Source organism: Dermacentor variabilis, chromosome 2 (assembly GCF_050947875.1).
Source record: "Dermacentor variabilis isolate Ectoservices chromosome 2, ASM5094787v1, whole genome shotgun sequence".
NCBI lineage: Eukaryota > Metazoa > Arthropoda > Arachnida > Ixodida > Ixodidae > Dermacentor > Dermacentor variabilis.
Genome location: NC_134569.1, coordinates 88490546 through 88510763, shown reverse-complemented (window position 1 = coordinate 88510763; position 20218 = coordinate 88490546). Strand labels below are relative to the sequence as shown.

At 43.4% G+C, this 20218-nt stretch overlaps 1 protein-coding gene across 1 annotated transcript; it reads left to right on the top strand.

Annotated features, from left to right (window-relative positions):
• Positions 1-94: 94 nt before the first annotated feature.
• On the top strand, positions 95-12764 carry c12.1 (spliceosome-associated protein CWC15). The gene is made up of 6 exons (XM_075681221.1): positions 95-195; positions 415-545; positions 629-741; positions 1988-2058; positions 4680-4778; positions 12341-12764. Exons 2-6 carry the CDS (start codon positions 415-417, stop codon positions 12572-12574), a joined length of 648 nt encoding a protein of 215 aa, XP_075537336.1. The 5' UTR covers positions 95-195; the 3' UTR covers positions 12575-12764.
• The last annotated feature ends 7454 nt before the right edge of the window (positions 12765-20218 follow it).

The window sequence follows — 20218 nt, the reverse complement described above, 5'->3', positions numbered from 1 at the left end:
ACCAATTAACCTAAAGTTCTCATAAGCGACAACGGCGTAAACCTTTACTTATTTATACGCTCATTTTGGCTAAGAAACAACGAAATCTGGTGTCCATGACAGAGTAATGTTTTCTTCAGAAGCGCAATCGCGGTAATCATCAAGCGTGTTGTCGTCGCACGGTAGTCGTCGCGTGAAAGGATCTTTTGATCCAAGGTAAACTCGGATTTTTCTTTTAATTCGCTGTATGTTTTTACTGATTCTTCACGTTTCTATGTCAGCGTAACACCTGGAATGGTTTTTATTAGGTGAAGCGTTTGAATGCGGCGCGGATGTGATCTTTGGCGTTAGTGGCCAGCGTAAACCGCGACTGCTTGGAGTGATCCAAACCTGTCGCACGTTTTTTTTTTTTTTACTATGTCTCTTTGTTATTAGATGACTACAGCTGCAAGGCCCACCTTTGAGCCGGCCCGGGGTGGGGGCGGCCGGAATGAGAAAGACTTAGGGGCCTTGTCAAAACAGTACTCGAGCAGGGATCTCCCGGGACACAACAAGCTAAAGTACAGGTGGGTAAAACTTATGGTGTGAGCGCCTGCACACATCTTTCTGAACTGTCAGGCTTACCCGGTCTGTGCGTTCTTTTGAACAGGCAACCTGGTCAGGGCACCAGCGAGGAGCTCAAGGCGAAGGACTTCCGCCGCGAGCTGGAGGAACGCGAGCGTGCTGCGCTCTACGAAAGAGACGGCAAGAAGATAATCAGGGGTGAGTAGGCTGGGCAGGCTGCCTTGCTCACTGTTGTCTAGTGAAATGACACCGGCACACTTTCAGTATCTTGCCTAAACAAATGCACCTGACCCTTCGTAATGAAGTTGTGCATAGCCTATGTGCACAGCGTGTGCTTGCTTGTAACTACAGCATATAACGTATACTTGGCGAAAACGAAAACCTGAATAGATGTCAGGAGAACCGGATATATTAGTATTTTTCACAAAATAGTTTCACCCTCTACGTTTGTGAAATATCGAGGCAAAGCAGTTTTCACCATGCTTTACTTAACTGCAATTGGTGTGTGTGTGTGTTGACGTAAACTGTGACAGCAGGTACATTGTGCAGCTCAGCTTTGCTAGGATAAGCATGGCGAGATGGATCTCAGTGTTCGCCAGCAGAAGTACTCTGCGAGTGACCACCTAGCGAACATGTCTATTTCATCTGCTGCTGAAGTGTTGAATTGGTTGGGGGTGCCTGTTTCCTGCTGACCTGAACCTCAGCCCAGCTAATCATAATTTAAGCAGCAGACGAAACTGATATGTCCACTTGCACTAGGTAGATACTTGCATAATATCCCCCAGGTATTGTTGGAAGCAACAACTATAATGGCTTTCATTAGAGCTGACATTTGGGTGAGTTAATAATGATGTATTGTGGAAAAAACAGCACAACTGTACACAAACGAAAAAAGAATAGACACACGCCAGTGCTGATGTGTGTATAACCTTTTTTCGTCCAAAATTGCAGCATTTTCCCACCATGCAGCTATAATAGCCTGGCAGACAAGTTATAAGTAAACATGCTTTGCAGTATGACATACTTACAAAGTCACTGTATTGATATTTTCATACTATTGAAACTCGTTCTTTTACATTGGTTTGAATATATAGCATTGTGAATTGGGATGTCTGCCAGGCTCCTATGGTGTAATGAGGACTTCAGGCGAGACAGTTGCCTTTCGTGAAGTAGGTCACCAAGCCCAGTGCATCTAATGACCGTTTTGCAGGACACATACGACTTCGGTGGTTGTTAACGGTGTTTTTCAAATGAAAAGGCTTTGTTCCTTATTTTCAAAGCCTGCATTTGGGAGAGCATATAGACACTTGCACCACTAGTGCAATGTGTGTAATTGTGGAAGGAATTTCCCTTATCTTACTGATACAAATGTGTGTAATTTCATAATTGACCAGACTATTTGTGTTAAGTGAATGTGCACGTGTTCATCTCTTTTGTTCTATAGAGCCATCAAAGAGGCCAAGACTGGAACAGGCGCCTGCATCAAATCTTGATGCTGATGACTCCTTAGACGAGGTTAGTACTTTAGCATCTCAATAATCAGGATTTCATGTGACTAAAAAATGTCAAACTCATATTAATGTTATGGAACTTATGAAGAAAGTAGCTAACGAAAATTTGTTGCTCCAATGTTTGTTTATACTGCGAGGAAATCTGCTACCTTTGTTTGTATTATTTAATAAAGTCTGCAAAGAAGCTGATATTTTCCTCAACATGTGTTAATGACACAGTGCTGTTGTAAGAACCTGCATGCAGCACTCCAGAAAAGCAAGTGTCTCGCAATGTTCTTTGCAGTGCGGCAATTATGTCGGCGTGACACATGCCATGACCTTTATGTGAGCAATAGCACTATGCACAACCGAGCACACCTCCCAGCCATCTTATCATCAGCCAGCTGGAAGGCAAGCTGTTTGCCCATCGCAGTGTTGTTGGCTAGCTTATTGTTGGTGCAACAGGTTGCTATTGAAGCAACTTTATTTCTTTCTCCCCTCCAACAATTTTCGCGGCACCTGTCACGCAACACACCTTGCACGAAGTCTTGCCGCACCTGCTGTCCACTCTGTGTTCCAAGCTCATACAGTGCAAAAAGGAGCAGGTGAAAAAAATATCCTTACAAGCAATCACTGTTGCGAGGCATATTTCTTTAGAGACTGGGGCTGCTATTGCATTGCACATGGCAGCTCTTCATGCCTGCTTCTCTGTAAGGGTTGTTCGAATTAACCGTTTAATCCCCACGTATCACCAGGTTAATGAGTGTTCGACGCCATTAAATAATGTGCCTTCGAAGTCAAATTATCAGTTATTTAATAAAAACACTATGCTAGCTTCACCAATGTTGCCTGCACAGGTGCTTTATGCACTTCTGCTCACACAAGTTTCATGAACAAGAAGAGTGAAGAAATACGTAATTTAAGAAAATGTGTTGATTACGTTTTTAATTTCACAGCTACGGTACATATGCTTATATGTATTAGAAACTTGAAGACAATTGTATTCGAAGCCAACTTCATTTTGTTTGATTCTTCTGGAGCGCTTGGGTTCCAAAGTATTCACCATCAAATTTAACACATGGTATGCTAATTATACATTCAATGATGGGACTCTCATCACGAAGACAAGCCCCCCGTGTAACGTCACTCATATCGTATTGTGCGCCAGTGTAGTAAAAGAGTAGAATGATAACTGCTGCATCCCTGCTCTTAGCGTGTAAAAACAAGACTAGCGTCCCCCAGTCCCCTGCGATCAGCTGTGTCAGAGATGGTGCTGCAAGTCGCTAGAATAGATGTAAATTTGATTTTGCTTCGATTCTTAATTGCACTCTGAATGTAGTATTGACATTCAAACTTTGTCCTTACCTGATTTCAATTCTTTGCTGCTAGAAACTGTTGTCTTAAAGCATTTTTGGATAAGTCAGTATAAAATTCCTTATGTGCCTGTTCGTTCCCTGAGACCAAAGAATCCTTACGTTACACCCCGCTGTAAAACGAGATATGGTCGAAGACTCCGTAACTATTATGTCCCAGCAATGTTTAATTTACTCCCTCAAAGCATACAAGATGTGAAAACGAAATATGGTCTTAGAAAGGCTCTTAGACACTTTAATGCGTGATGGGAAGCCTGTCATTTGTGTTTTTTTTTTTTTTCTCACTGTTGTCTAATGTGTTTCTGATGGCTCTGTCGCTGTCTGCCAGGCACTGCCGTTCAAGCCCACTGTGGCTTTGGCAGGCCCGATTTCTTCCACTGTAATTCTCAAGTCATCAATAAAGTATTATTATTAAAGTATTATTATTATATTCACTGTCTCATTCACACATGTTTTTCTTGTATGTAATCAAACGTATGGAAAGTGGCATTCTTAATTAGTAGCAAATTTAATTATGAAATGCAATCTTTTTAAAGGTGTGGCAGAAGACGCTAACCATGCTGCACACACAGCACTTTTAAATCCAGAGTGTCGTCTGCTTTACATGCCTTTTAGGACATTTCTGCCATTGGAGGCCTTTGTGCACTGTGTGGCAGCTGAAAGGGCTCTATAGAGGTATATATTTGATGAAAACTACATGGATGAAACTGGTTCATCAATGTCCAATATAGTGTAGTCTCAATTATTTAATTTTTTTTGCATATGATGCTGCTGCCTTGATTTTTTGCTGTCTGAAAATGCACGCAGGCTAGTTGCAAGCTACCGTTGTGTGACAAGTGGCTGGCATATTATAAGTAATGCCATAAGTATATGCATTTCATACTTTGTTGAAGAGTAGTGCTTGATGACCACATGTCAAGGTTTAAACTCAGTTTTACGTAATGCTGAATTTATTTGCAGCTTATGTATGACAACAGACTAGTATATTTGAATATTTAAAACACCACATTTTTATTTGACTATGAAACAAACAAACTAAGTAATACATGCTGAAAACCTTCTTAAAGCCTTCAATTTCTTAATTGCATTGTGCAGTGACTGTCTGTTGTAACCGCTCACAACTTCCAAAGCTTACAATTTCAGTGCTAGCCACAATTTTTTTTTACATTTAGTTACTTGCAAATATATTGGATTAAAAGAAATGTTGCAGAAATATTTCACACTTCAATGTTCTTAACCTGTCTTAAGCTTTAATGGAAGATTCTGTATGCAGGATGAAGACTCTGATGACAGTGATGAAGACGACACCGCTGAGCTGATGGCAGAACTGAACAGAATTAAGAAGGAACGTGCACAAGAAGAAGCAAAGAGGGTGGGTTGTCCTTTCCGACAGTTAAACTCCAATTTAATCTGCCACTCTTGGTGTGACTACAGGGTACCGCACGGGTGACTACACGGTCATGAGTTTGATTTGTTTGCTGCCAAAGTGCCAGATTTGGTAGCGGGGCAAATAGTGTTTGTTAAACTAGGCCTTATAAAAGCAAACCCGCTACAGTGACTCAGTTGGCATGGGGTTCTGCTGCTGCACACAGCATCGTGAGTTTAACTCCCAGCCATGGAGGTCACATATCAGTGGGGGCAGAATGCAAAAAAATGCCCTTTTGCTGAGCTTTGGGTGCTCAATAAAGAACCCCAGGCAGTCACAGTTAGTCCTGAGCGCTTCACTGCGGTTTCTCTCATAGGCCCTGTATGACTTCGAGACATTAAGCTCCATCAGTCAGCTAAACCATCTCTATGTGTACAGGCAACTTATTTTAAATTTCTTTTGTGCATGAGATCAGGTATTCACCGCAGCTTCACCCTAAGTCATCACTACAAAACGATGCAGGCCTCTCCTTAGAAATCTTTTAGGAGCGCATGCTCTCAAAGTGTTAGCTTCTGCATGTTGACGGTGCATTCATCAGCAATTGCAAGCAGTAAGAGTTGGCTTCAACCTTGATGATAATGCAGGCAGGCAGCTGTACCTCTGATGTACAGTAGGTTGCATGTTTGGTGACAGATTGTACATTAAAGGGATCTTACAGGGCATGCATGCAGGATTTGATGACAGTCGTTTGTCACAGAGCAAAGCGACATGATTGCTGTGCCAGTAGACTCTACTTGGGGTATTGGCAGTACATTGGAAACTTTCAGATAACGTGCACCTACTAGACTGTGCCAAGAGTTGTTCTTTACCGTCATATAAAGAAGAAACTGTCAATGCACAAATTCCACAGCTGGGTCTCTCATGACCATACTGCCACCTTGCGTGGTTGTGAGAACGGACTAGGAGCACTTTGAAGGAAGAACCAATTGTATTATTACACAGCCATGGACACAGATAGGTGACCTACAAGTTTTGAAGTGAGCCATAGAAAATTCGAAGGCCAGTGAGCCTTAAACAGAAGACGGTGATTAATTTAGTCTGGTGAGGAGTGAACTGTACACGGGACATTCTGTATGCGAAAAGACGTAGCACATCATTCTGAAGCCACCGCAATGCACTGTGAGGACCACACAGATCACGCAGCAATGCCTTGGTTGGTGTGCTTATTGCACAACTCGGGAGAAACGTAGAGCTGTGGATGTCAGTCTCAGGTACCCCATGCATAGGCTGCCAACCAGTCATCATTCACACCACGGTTCAAATATAGTATTGCTGCCTGCTACATCCATATGCATAACTCACACAGACAGCCGAGCTACAAGGAAGGTTGCCTCTCTAGCGCTTCTCAGATAATGGTGACGCTGGCGTCAAGGTAGACTACCACATGGTGCATATGCCTTAAACTGCCTCACAATGTGCCTTATGAAATGAGTCCCCCAAGGCTTTTGTTGCACATTTGCTCAGGTGGGTGCTGGTGACTGCACAAAAATGCACCAGCCTCTGTAGAAAATTCATTGTGCCTACAGTGACACATGCAAATTGCTTGCAAAAGATGCCACAAATTTAGACCTAATGACGAATTACCATATTTGCATGATTCTAATGCATCCATAAATCTTACGTGCACCCAATTTTCGTTAGCCTAAGGCAAAAAATTAAAAATTCACCTGAATATAACATGCACTTAAATGCGACATGCACCAAAACATGATATGCACCTGAATGTAATATGCGCCCAATTTATAAAATAAATATATAGTATGTCCATAAAACAAATGAGACGTACAGAACTTTCACAGAAGGGAAACATTTTTTTTTTTTTGAAGGGAGCTATCATAATGAAAGCTGCGCATCATCGTCGCCATTTTCACTTCATTGCTCACAGATACCAAGCAGACAAGGCTGTATTCTAGAGCAATCACTTTTAGAGATACTACCATCACTTTCACAAGATTTTATGTGACTGAGCATAGGATTTGTCGAAATATGCGGCTGAGAGCATTCTGACACTTAGCACGGTGCCAGAAATGCTGGTGGCCATATGAGCCAACACATCCGGTGCCGAGTCAAGCAAAATCTAATGGAAGTGTTGATACCTCTGAAAGGGGTTGTAGTTGCCCATGAAATGGACCCACAGCAACCTTCAAGAAAGCGTGCTCTGCCACCATCTCGTGATGGCAATGTCACTGCGTCTGATGGCTCTGACAGTAGGCAGTCGTGAATGCCGCAGATGTGGTTTTGGTATCGTGCCTGATTTTAACACGCTGGCAATTTTCGGACACATATTTCTAAAAAGTGTGTGCTATATTCGTGTAAATATGTTATATAATCTAATGGTCAAGATGTGATTAGATCGTGATGACCATTGGATTTGCCACAGAAGTTGATCAGGCAGGCACATGTGTTATACCCAGCAGGCTTCAAGTCTCTCGTTATGATTCACCATGTGGCTCTTTGAGTTAAATATTTAAGAAGTCGGCCAATGAGGCCTACAGTCAAACCTTAATACAACATAGCACACAGATATAACAAATTATAGGACACAACAATGTTAATCTAACACTTAATTGGTCATGCTTTATTTCAATGGAATATTCTGTCTAATGAAGCTGAATGTGCAGGATCCGACATGGTATCTGTTATAGTATAGCAAATATTTGTTCTCACGTGGCTCAGAATATATGTTTTGGTAGCAAAAATGTTATCTACAGTTACCAACCGATTTTTCTGATGCCTGATTTTTTGGGCCTGCGCAATTATTCGGACTTCTCCATGGCTCCACCGCCTATTCCTGGAACCAATGTGTAACGACAACCAAAACTTCTTATGGTCAAATTTTTGGTTATTATGCGCACTCGAAATGCTCCAAACATGGCAGCTACAAAGAAACTTAGACATAGCTGTCTTGGCAGTACGACTGTGACAAAAATTAGCCAATAACTGGCAAAGTGGCTGGCGACAAGCCTTCACAGCAAGCTTGCCGTCAATATGTTAATACTCACAAACATTGACACTCAAGCGTGAAACCACAACACACAGGCTAAACTGATGATTGTAGTAGTGGAGTTTCGGCCAGGTATAAGGCTTCCCATCATTTTTGGAAAATCGGTCAGTGACTGTACGCAGCAAGAAACTTGAAACAGCAGTCTGGATCCACTTGTCTTTCCCAGCTGCTTCACTTGGTTGGATTGCAGCAGGCATGTCAATGTACTACTGATCATGTGTGGTTGCATGTTAGCAATGTTGCAAAGCATATGTATGCAGTAATTCTGTCATGTATTGGCATAGTAGGCCACTGTCCAGCTATCGAAATCCACAGCAGACCCTTTGCTGACTTGCTGGAGAGAGAGGTGTTGAGAGAAATTTGCTCTCGCATGTTGCAACAAGTGACCAGCACATTGGAACAAGCAACTGGTTCTTTCAACAAGCCGCAGAAGTTTGCAGTAAGCAGCCGAAGTTTCACAAGCCAGGCGATGCACAAGCGTCTGGAGAAAACATGCGCAGAGCAGATGGCGAAGCCCCCTAAAAAGTGTGCATCGGTTAGAGCCTACCGGGAAACACACACACTGGACCAAATCCACCAAGTGCAGGGCTACATTTATTTTGGAGCCTGCAAGGGTGTTACGTATTTGCGTTGTATAGCCACCTGTTTTACCGTATTTACTCGTATAATAATCACACCCTTGAATTTTGTCGTCAAAATAAATTTTTTTTTCTTTCCCGTGTAATGATCGCACCCTAATCTTGTCACAGCAATATGTCGTGTGCCAAGTCTAGCTAATGATGATCGCGCTTACCATCTGTCGAATGCTACGCAAACGACTCTTGAAGACATACCAAGCGGTTTGTACGCACCCAACATTCTTAAGCAGATGCCCCATTTCATTCCTTTCATCACTTTCTGCACTTCCATGAAAAAAAGAAAGCTACAGCCAAACTTTCCTTCGCTTCATTATTTGTAGGTTTCATAATGATTTTGGTCAACAACAACAACATAAAGGGCACCTTTCGATTCTTCTCGTCTGCACTCGTGGGCACGCAACGAATCGCGAGCGGCAACGACAGTGACCATGTTTACACTGATATGTTAGAAGTGTGCCCTATTCATATGCCGACGCTTGTAACGCCGCTAAGATATTCGCCCACCCTTAGCGGAAACGTGCCGTATTAGGATAGCAGTGAAGACAAATGCCGCAATTGCCGCAGCATGCCCGCCATGTGTTTCTATGTCACTGGCAGCAAAGTGCGCCCATTTTTGTTTCTGTCCCCTCAAAGTGGACATGGCCACGTTATTGTCACAAACTTGCCAGTATTAACGATATTATTCATTACTGATACGGAAGAAACTGTTTCAATGCGCGTAATGTACTCATGAGAAGAAAAATAATCGCGTTTGGTGCGTTCGGCTTGCTCCACGGGTTGCCATTTTTTTTTTGGTGTCTCGCACTGACAGCAGCAGCCGCCTGCTTGTCATCCCGCAGCCAATGCAAGATGAAAAAAGAAAATGTTTCTTTATGTGAGAAATTTAACCCGCGTAATGATAACACCCCTGAATTCGCATCAAATTTTTTTTTACAAAAAAGTGCGATCATTATGCGAGTAAATACAGTATTTAGTCAGCCTTGCCATAATAAGGCTGTGTTATGTGATGAAGCATATCAAGAATGGAAAGGGGCCACAGTCACAGAACATCTTATGTGTCCCTTTAAGGGGTCCTGAGCCACCCCTCAGGCTTGGTTTAAAAACACATTTCATGGTTATCATACACGCTGTGAACATCTATGCCAAATTATCCACTCATGCGTGGCACATGGAGCTTGCAAGCGGACTGCAAAGTCACCTTTTTCTCAAATGCTCTCTTTTCAACAGAAGCCAGCTCCTCACTCTTTTCTGGACACTTTGTTTCGTAATGTAGCAGATTCATACACAGCTGCCATTGGCCAATAGCTGACACCAATGAAGATGGATGTTTGAATAGGTGCACTTCTTCCTACTATAACCTACTATAATATTTATTGATGCAGCTAAATGAAAAGGCTGAAGTAAACAGAAATCCGCTTTTGAATTTCTATAAGAATTACATAATTCCGGAAGAAGCCAACCATTGTCTGCTCACGCTCGGCCACCCATGTAGGAATTTAATGGAAGCATAGCGCGCAGAAAAACAAACCACAAAGACCAGTCTGGACGAGCACTCATCCTGTCTGGTCTTTGTGCTTCGTTTTTCTGCACGCTATACTTCCAGTGTTACCATGTTTTACCAACCAGCCCAAGCCTATACTCTTCTAGGAATTTAACTTTGGGCACCCTGTTTATCGGTGTCGTAGCCATCAGGTCTCGCTGATTTGGACTAGTTTGGACACTCAACTAGCCTCAAGCCACATGAAACTTAAGGAAAAACAACATGCACAGTTAGTAGCCTGCGCTCACTCTTGGTCGCTTCTGTTAGATGCCTTGACAGACTACGCTTCGTATTGAGCTATTGATAGTGCTTCAAAATGCACATGTTGAATGTGGCTACTATCTGTCGACCAAGCTGGTGCAGGACAAAACTGGTCTGTATCACGTTAGCACAGCCAGACTGGAGCATATGCGTGCATTCGAGCGTTGTCATGCATAAAGCATATGCTGCGCATATGCACTACAGTTGCATGTAGCTGCGCTCTGCAATGGAGCGCAGATACCGTGACCACAGCGGGGTGCCACAACAAATCCGCTGGCTATCTGTGGATTGTGTGTTTTCACCAAGCCCGAGAGGTGGTTCAAGACTCCTTTAAGCTACACAAAGCTTCAGCCTCTTTACTTTATATTTCCTTCATTTGCTGCTTAGTTGAGCCCCTTTATAAGGAAAATAATCTTTTTGATGAAAAAAAAAATATCTAACAATTAATCAGGCTAGTTCTGTGCAATGCTTGGCGGCCAGGTTGCGGGACGCTACTGCCTCTAGTACGTAGGCTGCTTACAATCTTTGAATGCATGCACATTGTGCTAAACATGCGACAGCGTGAATAAAGTTGTACAGTGACTCTGATGGCTACAGAAGACAGAAGCTCTACAAAATCTAGTGCAGCACTGTCTGTCCCTTGGCACATCGCAGGCATATGGGAGAATCCACTTGTCACATTGCCTGTAATATAATACACAAGGTGAGCATTGCTGCATTGCTCTGTGTAGTCAGCATATGTTCCACGGCCACTTTTGCAGTCTCCATGGAAACTGTAGCCTTAGCTAGACCTTCCTTTTGAGCCTCAATTTGCTGTAGAGCCTCTTCTGCAGTGCACGCACAGTGGAGTTCTCCTATAAAGCTCCGTCACCTCAGTATATCTGGTGCATGGGAAAGGGACACTTCTTTCCGGCAGTGATTTGTACCCCAAATTGCATTGAGGCACAAAACGCCATCACATAGCTCTTTTTTTTTTTTTTTTTTTTGATGGCATCCTTAATAATTAAGGCATGCTAATATGAGGGAGCTTTGCAAAAACATGTGAACCTATGAATGTAATCACTCCAGTTCTGTCAATCTCTTTCTTGCTTTCTTTGCTCGATTACTCAAACGTCTCTGGTGTATATCAACAGCTGACCAGTCCCCGCGCCCTCAACCACAGCGCTCTATCTTGACCTAGCAGAGGGATCGTACAAGGCAGCACTTGCGGGCAAGGGAAATGTCTCACGCTCTTCACGCCTCCCAATTCTAGCCACCCTAGTTTGGCTACGTTTGGCACATCGTAAATGCCAAAATTTGAAATAGTGGCATCTATGTGGACATCCAAAATCAAATTTGAACTGCACACCTCAGCGACATTCAGTAGGTGGAGCATTGTTAACACACCCTACTCCGCCGTAACATTCGAAGTGCAAGACATCGAAGAAGGAATGGGTACACAGCAAGCAGGATCATACATTAGCTTTGATTGCCAATAACTCCTCTTTTCAATACATTGTAGTACTTTTTGCAGTGAAGCATTTCTGAAGTAGTCTATTTTAACTTCAAATGCATTTCTCTAATTCAATAAAAAGTTGTTGATGACCCCCTTTAAACATACGCGTGCACTTCTACACAGCGTTCCTGGTCACAGTACGAGCACTGAGATTTCTAATAACTGTACCGGCAGACATTCAGGGCTGCTTCTGACATTGCTGTTACGAGTTGCACCCCTCCTGACTGTTGCGTTTTCCCAGCTATTATGGGGTTTTTTTCTGCGGTCCCTTGAACGTATCAATGGGGTTCTACTGTACCAGGAAATTAGACATCGGATAAGTGCTCAGTGCAATCAGCAGGGCATTTCGAGAAAAGCACAAAGCATGTACTATAGTAGAGAATTGCAGAGCATCTGCTATGGGGCTTTCTCAGGTACACTATGATGCGGCACTCAAAAGGCCAAGTGAACTAGTTAGTCATCTTTAAGCTGTCTGGGATAGCTAAGGAAGCTACATATACATGTAATTTTGATAAGTTAAGGCACTTTTAGCTTTATGCTCAAAGTATGGTGTTTTCTTAATCGTTTTAGGAAGCTGAACGCAAGATTCAAGAGGAGAGGATTCGAATGGAGAACATCCTAAGTGGAAACCCTCTGCTGAATTCGAGCAAGGCGGAGTTTAAGGTGAAGCGACGATGGGACGACGATGTCGTGTTCAAAAATTGTGCCAAGGGGGATCTCGAGAGCAGCAAGGAACGCCATTTCATCAACGACACTCTGCGTTCAGAGTTTCACAAGAAGTTTATGGAGAAATACATAAAGTAGTTTATGACATTTTCACTTGTCCACAGTTCCGGCATCACCTGACATGAACATCCCAGCTGCACTTTGCAGTGTGTGAAGTGCTGCTCCTCTCTTTCTCATTGGCGGAATACAAGCGCTGGAGAGCTGCTCTCCTGCTCACATTGACACACATTCTTTCATGTGGCAATTATAAAGCAAATTGTGATGACTACATGCTTGCTGCAGTCTTTCATTTTAACATGAAATCGCTGTGTTGCACACAGCATTTGACAAGAAACTGCTTTTGGTGCATGTCCTTGCTCATTGATATCAAAGGCTGCAAAATTTGTATAGATCTGCCATCTGATAACATTTGAAGTTTATTTTATTTTGGACAGGTTGAGGGAGGCAGGAAAAGAAGTTGCAACACCCTGCCCCTACAGCTACAAGACTTGACAGTGCAGAGCTGCCATGTCGTTTCTAGAAAAATGTAGAAAATATCTAAATTTTTTGTGATGTTGGCCTGTTTGCATGACGTCACGGTCGGTATGAACTTCCTTCAATATCGGCATCTTTTGAGAACTATGTTTCTGAGCATGGGAGCACAGAGGGCAGGTGTAATGCGGCTAAGTAGGTGGAGCTTGTGCTGCATTCTTAGGTTTATTACAAATTGCATACAGTCGAACCCACTTATGATACTAGTTTTAACAGTATATCAGTTATAACAACGAGAAGCTGCTGCACCGTCAACTTTCATATATTTTCGACGGTGAAATAACCCACTTACTAGAATGCCCCTGTGCCGCCTTATCAGTTGTAACGATGAAGTCTAGCTGCTGGGTGTCCGTTCTGAAATCGAATGCAAAATCCTGAAAAAACAAATTCAAGCTGCTGCACTCTCGCCTGCCACCTCAGCGGTTGCGCACATTCATAAAATAGAACTTGTTTTCCAGTCTTTTCCACATTGCCAGCTTCACGTGCCTTTCTCCCGTCGCCCTTTCACTCCTCCGAACACGTATGAGCTGCGCTCAAAGCTCTATGCTGCGCCACTCTCCAAAACATGAATGGGCTGTGCCAACTATGCTGGCAGCGCTGCTCCCAGATTGCTCACTGACCTCTCATTCTGCGCTGTTCTACCAACAGATTAAGTCGCTCATGCTCGTCATTGTTGGTTGCATCGAAGTCATCCCTGGCCACGTGGTTTCTCCACCGCGTTTGACTCATTGCAAAAACAGCAGAGAGTTTGACAAAGAAAACTGCTGAGTATACAATGGGCATAAACGCATTCGACAAGGTGCCTATAAGGAGATGGAAGAAGAACTCTACGAGTGGTTTGTCAGTGACTGTGTCATGAACTTGCCCATCACCGGGCCAGTTCTGGCCACAAAGGCAAAGCAATTTGCCCTACTCATGAACAATGTTGGCTTCCAGCCATGTGGCAGCTGGGTACAGCGCTTCAAAGAGAGGCAAGGCATTGTTTAAAAAGCCATCACCAAGCAGGGGAGCTTCGCTCGACATGGAGCCAAAGCAAAAGTGGGTGGAGGAAATGCTGCTCTGGATCCTCGACAACTAGGTTGACAGTGCCATATATAATGGCGACGAAACAGGACTGTTCTTCCAGATATTGCCGCCCAAGACCCATGCATTCAAAGCAGACAGCTGTAAGGGTGGCAAAAAACAAAACTGCGTGTCACTGTGTTTTTGTGTGCCAACACGGACGGGAGCGAAAGGACGGAAGCCCCGTATTTGTCATTTGAAAATCAAAAAATCCCCACTGCTTCCACAGTACTGGCTGGATACCGGTACGTTACCGTCACAACCGCAAAGCATGGATGACACGATAACTCTTTCGTGAGTGCCTCTTCGAGTTTGATCAACATCGAAATGGAGGATGATTGTTCCATGGCAATCGTCAAGGCATTGGCAAACCTGATCACAATCATAGAATTTCATAAGAGCACCTTTACCATTATACTATATCAGTGGTTACATTGCCTTGTTACATTGACTGTTCACTCGTCATCACATGGATAAGCACATTAAGGCATCTATAAACAATAAAAACAAACATATGAAACGCAATATTCTGAGGAAGTATCATCATTATCATAATCACTTGGTGACCATTTCTTATAAATATATACTCCGAGGCTGCCAACCGTCTTTAACGGTTACCAACACTGGCTCAGAAGAAACACCACTTAGCTCTCTTCTAGGAGGTGTTGGCTTATCCTGGGCCAAATGCAGAGAAACACAGAGCAAAGGAGAAAATAATGGCCCATGTGGGTGATGTGCACCCAGCTTTCGGTAACACGGTCACGATGTGGCTTGCGACCCCAGCACTGATCTGACTGATGGGCATGTCAGTGGTTTACAATACCGTGTGGCTACAACATCTGGTGAGAGCCCTGCTCAACATGCTGTATGCCTCAAAAAGTGCACTTCACATATTCAAACACATCAAACAGTATTTGAAAATGATACAATTAATTCTTGCACATTTTAGGAATTGAAGAGGAAAAATCACATAAAATGTTTGTGTCGGTAAACTTTATTCAAAGTGTAAGCATATACACTACTAAAGGAGGGAAAAAGACATGCTGTATGACAGGGCTCATCCCTCTATATTCTACAGCCACAACATTTGGCTGAAGCAAAGGCAACAGCACCGCTTAAAGGGCCCCTCACCAGGCCCCATATCAAATTTTTTTTATATGCTCGAAGTTGTTATGTGTCCTCAAGGGAGCGTTCTGCAGCAAAAACTTGTCAAATCGGCTCATTAACAGCCGAGATATAAATATTTCAGTGCTGCGAACCCATGATTTCGGCAGGCAGGCTCCATTGCCAAGCAAGAAACTCTCTCCACTCAGCCCATCTAGCCTTCGCAAGCGAAATTCCTTCCCTGCGTTCTCCCATACCAGACCTCGAGGATCACGTGACGCATACGTCACAGGCCCCGCCTTCATTTTTTTTTTTTCTCCTCGCTTTTCTTTTTCCGGCGCTATACATTTCTGCTAACAGCGACACGCACGAGCTGTTGCCTCGTTTGCACAGTGCACGATTTTGCACGCTGTGCACATGGAAACATGACTAGCAGCGTAATTCAGTGATACACAAATATTGAAGCAGAACAAACTGATCACAGAGCATAATCACGTGCTGGAGCACGGTAGAAAATGACATAGTTTTGGTACATTCTTTAGGCTCACAAAGCAATGGTTATCAAGTCAGGGAGCATGCAGAAACATCCTCATACTTTATTGTTGCGTTCCATCACCTTTTCTATGCAAGCAGGGTGTTCTAGCATGTGTTCATCTGGCACAGGAGCCTCCACATGCTGTGTTTAGTACCTGTACAGTGCTGTACAGTAATGTGGAGTGTTTCACATTATTGTACAGCAGTGATCAAGAGAATTCGCATAGGCGGTTTTCAAAATGTAAGAGTGGACATCTAGTGAAGCTTCAGGTGACTATTGGTCTGAAATTGACTGTGTGCTCTTGTGTGAGTGAAAGCCCCACATGACGGGAAGGGTTACTTGTAATAATTTGTACATACACTGTTGAAGATGCAGCGATGGCATAGGAGTGGAGCATCTGCCTCGCGTCCAAGAGGACCGTGGTTTGAATCTTGGTTCCGCACCATTTTCCACCAGATTCAAAAAAAAAATCCATGTCTTGATAAAATTGAATAAACAGGCCTGGAGTGCATTACCAGAACAGGTAACACACTCTTTCACCAGAGCAGGATTGGCCACCCTGGCGCAGTACTTGGCCACAACCTCTTATATGAATACAACAACCAAACCCCGGCCCTCAGTCCCCAGCAGTTGTGGAGCTACTGACCACGGCGGCGGTGAAACCTGTGACGGAGCAGAGGGTGCTAAGAATCTTGGGATCCGGACAGGCCATCATTGGAATCTGAACCTGGCAACGTTTTAACGCTATAATGTTATCTTGTGATGCAAGTCTAGCAGTGCTATTGGAGGAATTAGTCTCAATTAAATGGGATATAATAGGGCTCAGTGAGGTTAGGAGGACAAATGAAGCATATACAGTGCTAAAAAGCGGGCACGTCCTGTGCTACCGGGGCTTAGCGGAGAGACGCGAACTAGGAGCCAGATCCCTGATTAATAAGGATATAGCTGGTAACATACAGGAATTCTATAGCATTAATGAGAGGGTGGTAGGTCTTGTTGTGAAACTTAATAAGAGGTACAAATTGAAGGTCGTACAGGTCTACGCGCCTACATCCAGTCATGATGACCAGGAAGTCGAAAGCTTCTATGAAGAAGTGGAATCGATGATGGGTAAAGTCAAAACAAAATACACTATACTGATGGGCGACTTCAATGCCAGGGTAGGCAAGAAGCAGGCTGGAGACAAGTCAGTGGGGGAATATGGCATAGGTTACAGGAATAGCAAGTGAGAGTTATTAGTAGACTTGAAGAAAAGAACGCTACGAAGACGCGGACTAAAAGAAGAACATGTACGACGGGCAGAGCGCTACTTCCAACTAATTTTTTTTTTTTTTGTAGAAACAGGACTTTAAATAGATACAACCTAGAATGGCCCATCATGACATCACGACCTCCTTATCTCATTAGAAAAGCTATCTCTTTTTTGGTAAGCGTCACTGCAGGGCAGCTAATGCACGTGCCCTCGGCCTTTGCAATGTAAAAAGCTTCCAATATCTCCCGTTCTAGTCTATCTCTAGACCGTGCCAGAAACCTGGTGTCGCGAAGATACGGACGGCAATTGTGACGTTTACAGTGTTCTGCCAGATGGCCCCCCGCATTGTTATTTACGGCCCAGTTGTGCTCATGCGCCCTTTCATTAAAACACCGTCTGGTTTGACCGATATAAACCTGTTGGCAACTTAGGGGTATCTCATATACGACATTACTTTTGCAAGCCGTGCACTGCGCTGCGTGTTTCTTAGAGCAGGGTTCGGGTTTTGCTTTTGTCATCATAAGGCATATCTTGGCCAGCTTACACGGTGCACTGAAGAGAAGATTGACACTGTGCCTTTGCGCCACCTTCTTGAGGTTGTGGGACACCCTGTGCCAATAAGGAATCACATGTAATCTCTCCCTATCAAATGGCTTTTCTGTGTTAGTGCCCTCTCCTGCCTGTTTGATCTTTTGAAGAAGCTTATCGCAAACGCTAGAAATCTTCGCGACACCAGGTTTCTGGCACAGTCTAGAGATAGACTAGAACGGGAGATATTGGAAGCTTTCTACATTGCAAAAGCTGAGGGCACGTGTATTAGCTGGCCTTCAGTGACGCTTACCGAAAAAGAGATAGCTTTTCTAATGAGATAGGGAGGTCGTGATGTCACGATGGGCCATTCTAGGTTGTATCTATTTAAAGTCCTGTTTCTTCAAAAAAAATTTAGTTGGAAGTAGCACTTTGTCCGTCGTACATGTTCTTCTTTTAGTCCTTGTCTTCGTAGCGCTCTTTTCTTCAAGTATGCAAAACCGGCTCGCCCACATCAAGCTTCTGCTGCTTCAGGTTATTAGTAGAGTTTGCAGAATGGAATAATTTGCGGATAATGAATACCTTCTTCTGCAAGCGGGATACCTGAAAGTGGACGTGGAGGAGCCCGAATGGCGAGACTAGAAATGAAATAGGCCTTATACTCTGCGCTAACCCTGGCATCATACAGGTTGTGGACGTGCTCGGCAAGGTGCACTGCAGTAACCATAAGATGGTAAGATCTTGAATTAGCCTAGACTTGAGGAGGGAACAGAAGAAGTAGGTACATAAGAAGCTGATCAATGAGTTAGCGGTAAGAGGGAAAATAAAGGAATTCCAGTCAAGCTACAGAACAGGTATTCGGCTTTAACTCAGGAAGAGGACCTTAGTGTCGAAGCAATGAACAACAATCTTATGGGCATCATTAAGGAGTGTGCAATAGAAGTCGGTGCTAACTTCATTAGACAGGATACCGGTAAGCTAGTGCAGAAGACGAAAGATCTGATTAAGAAACGCCAATGTATGAAAGCCTCTAACCCTACAACTAAGAACTGGCAGAACTTTCCTAGTTAATCAACAAGCGTAAGCTAGCTGACATAGGGAAGTATAAAATGGATAGAATTGAGCATGCTCTTAGGAACGGAGGGGGCCTAAAAGCAGTGGCGAAGAAACTAGGAATAGGCAAGAATCAGATGTATGTGTTAAGAGACAAAGCCGACAGTATCATTACTAAATATGGATGAGATAGTTCAAGTGGCTGAGGAGTTCTATAGAGATTTGTACAGTACCAGTGGCACCCACAACGATAATGGAAGAGAGAATAGTCTAGAGGAATTTGACATCCCACAAGCAACGCCGGAAGAAGTAAAGAAAGCCTTGGGAGCTATGCAAAGGGCGAAGGCAACTGGGGAGGATCAGGTTACAGCAGATTTGTTGAAGGATGGTGGGCAGATTGTTCTAGAAAAACTGGCCACCCTGTATACGCAATGCCTCATGACCTCGAGCATACCGGAATCTTGGAAGAACGCCAACATAATCATAATCCATAAGGAAAGGGACGCGAAAGACCTGAAAAATTATAGACCAATCAGCTTACTGTCCGTTGCCTACAAATTATTTACTAAGGTAATCGCAAATAGAATCAGGAACATCTTAGACTTCTGTCAACCAAAGGACCAGGTGGGATTTCGTAAAGGCTACTCAACAATAGGCCATATTCACACTATCAATCAAGTGATAGAGAAGTGTGCGGAATATAATGAACCCTTGTATATAGCTTTCACTGATTGCAACAAAGCGTCTGATTCAGTCAAAACCTCCGTAGTCATGCAGGAATTACGGAATCAGGGTGTAGACGAGCCATATGTAAAAATACTGAAAGATATCTATATAGCGGCTCCACAGCCACCGTAGTCCTCTATAAAAAAAGCAACAAAATCTCAATAAAGGAGGGCATCAGGCAGGAAGATATGATCTCTTTAATGCTATTCACACCACGTTTACAGGAGGTATTCAGAGACCTGGATTGGGAAGAATTGGGTATAAGAGTTAATGGAGAATACCTTAGTAACTTGCGATTGGCTGATGATATTGCCTTGCTTAGTTAGTAATTCAGGGGACCAAATGCAATGCATGCTCACTGACCTGGACAGGCAAAGCAGAAGGGTGGGTCTAAAAATTAATCTGCAGAAAACTAAAGTAATGTTTAACAGTCTCGGATGAGAACAGCAGTTTACGATAGGTAGTGAGGCACTGGAAATAATAAGGGAATACATCTATTTAGGGCATTTAGTGACAGCAGATCCGGATCACGAGACTGAAATAATGAGAAGAATAAGAATGGGCTGGGTTGCGTTTGGTAGGCATTCTCAGATCATGAACAGCAGGTTGCCATTATCCCTCAAGAGAAAAGTGTATAACAGCTGTATCTTACCAGTATTCACGTACGGGGCAAAATCCTGGAGGCTTACGAAAAGGATTCTACTTAAATTGAGGATGATGCAACGACCAATGAAAAAAAGAATGATTGGTTTAATGTTAAGGAGGGTAAGAAGAGAGCAGATGGGGTGAGGGAACAAACGCGAGTTAATGACATCTTAGTTGAAATCAGGAAAAAGAAGTGGTTATGGGCAGGGCATGTAATGAGGAGGGAAGATAACCGGTGGTCATTAAGGGTTATGAACTGGATTCCAAGAGAAGAGAAGCATAGCTG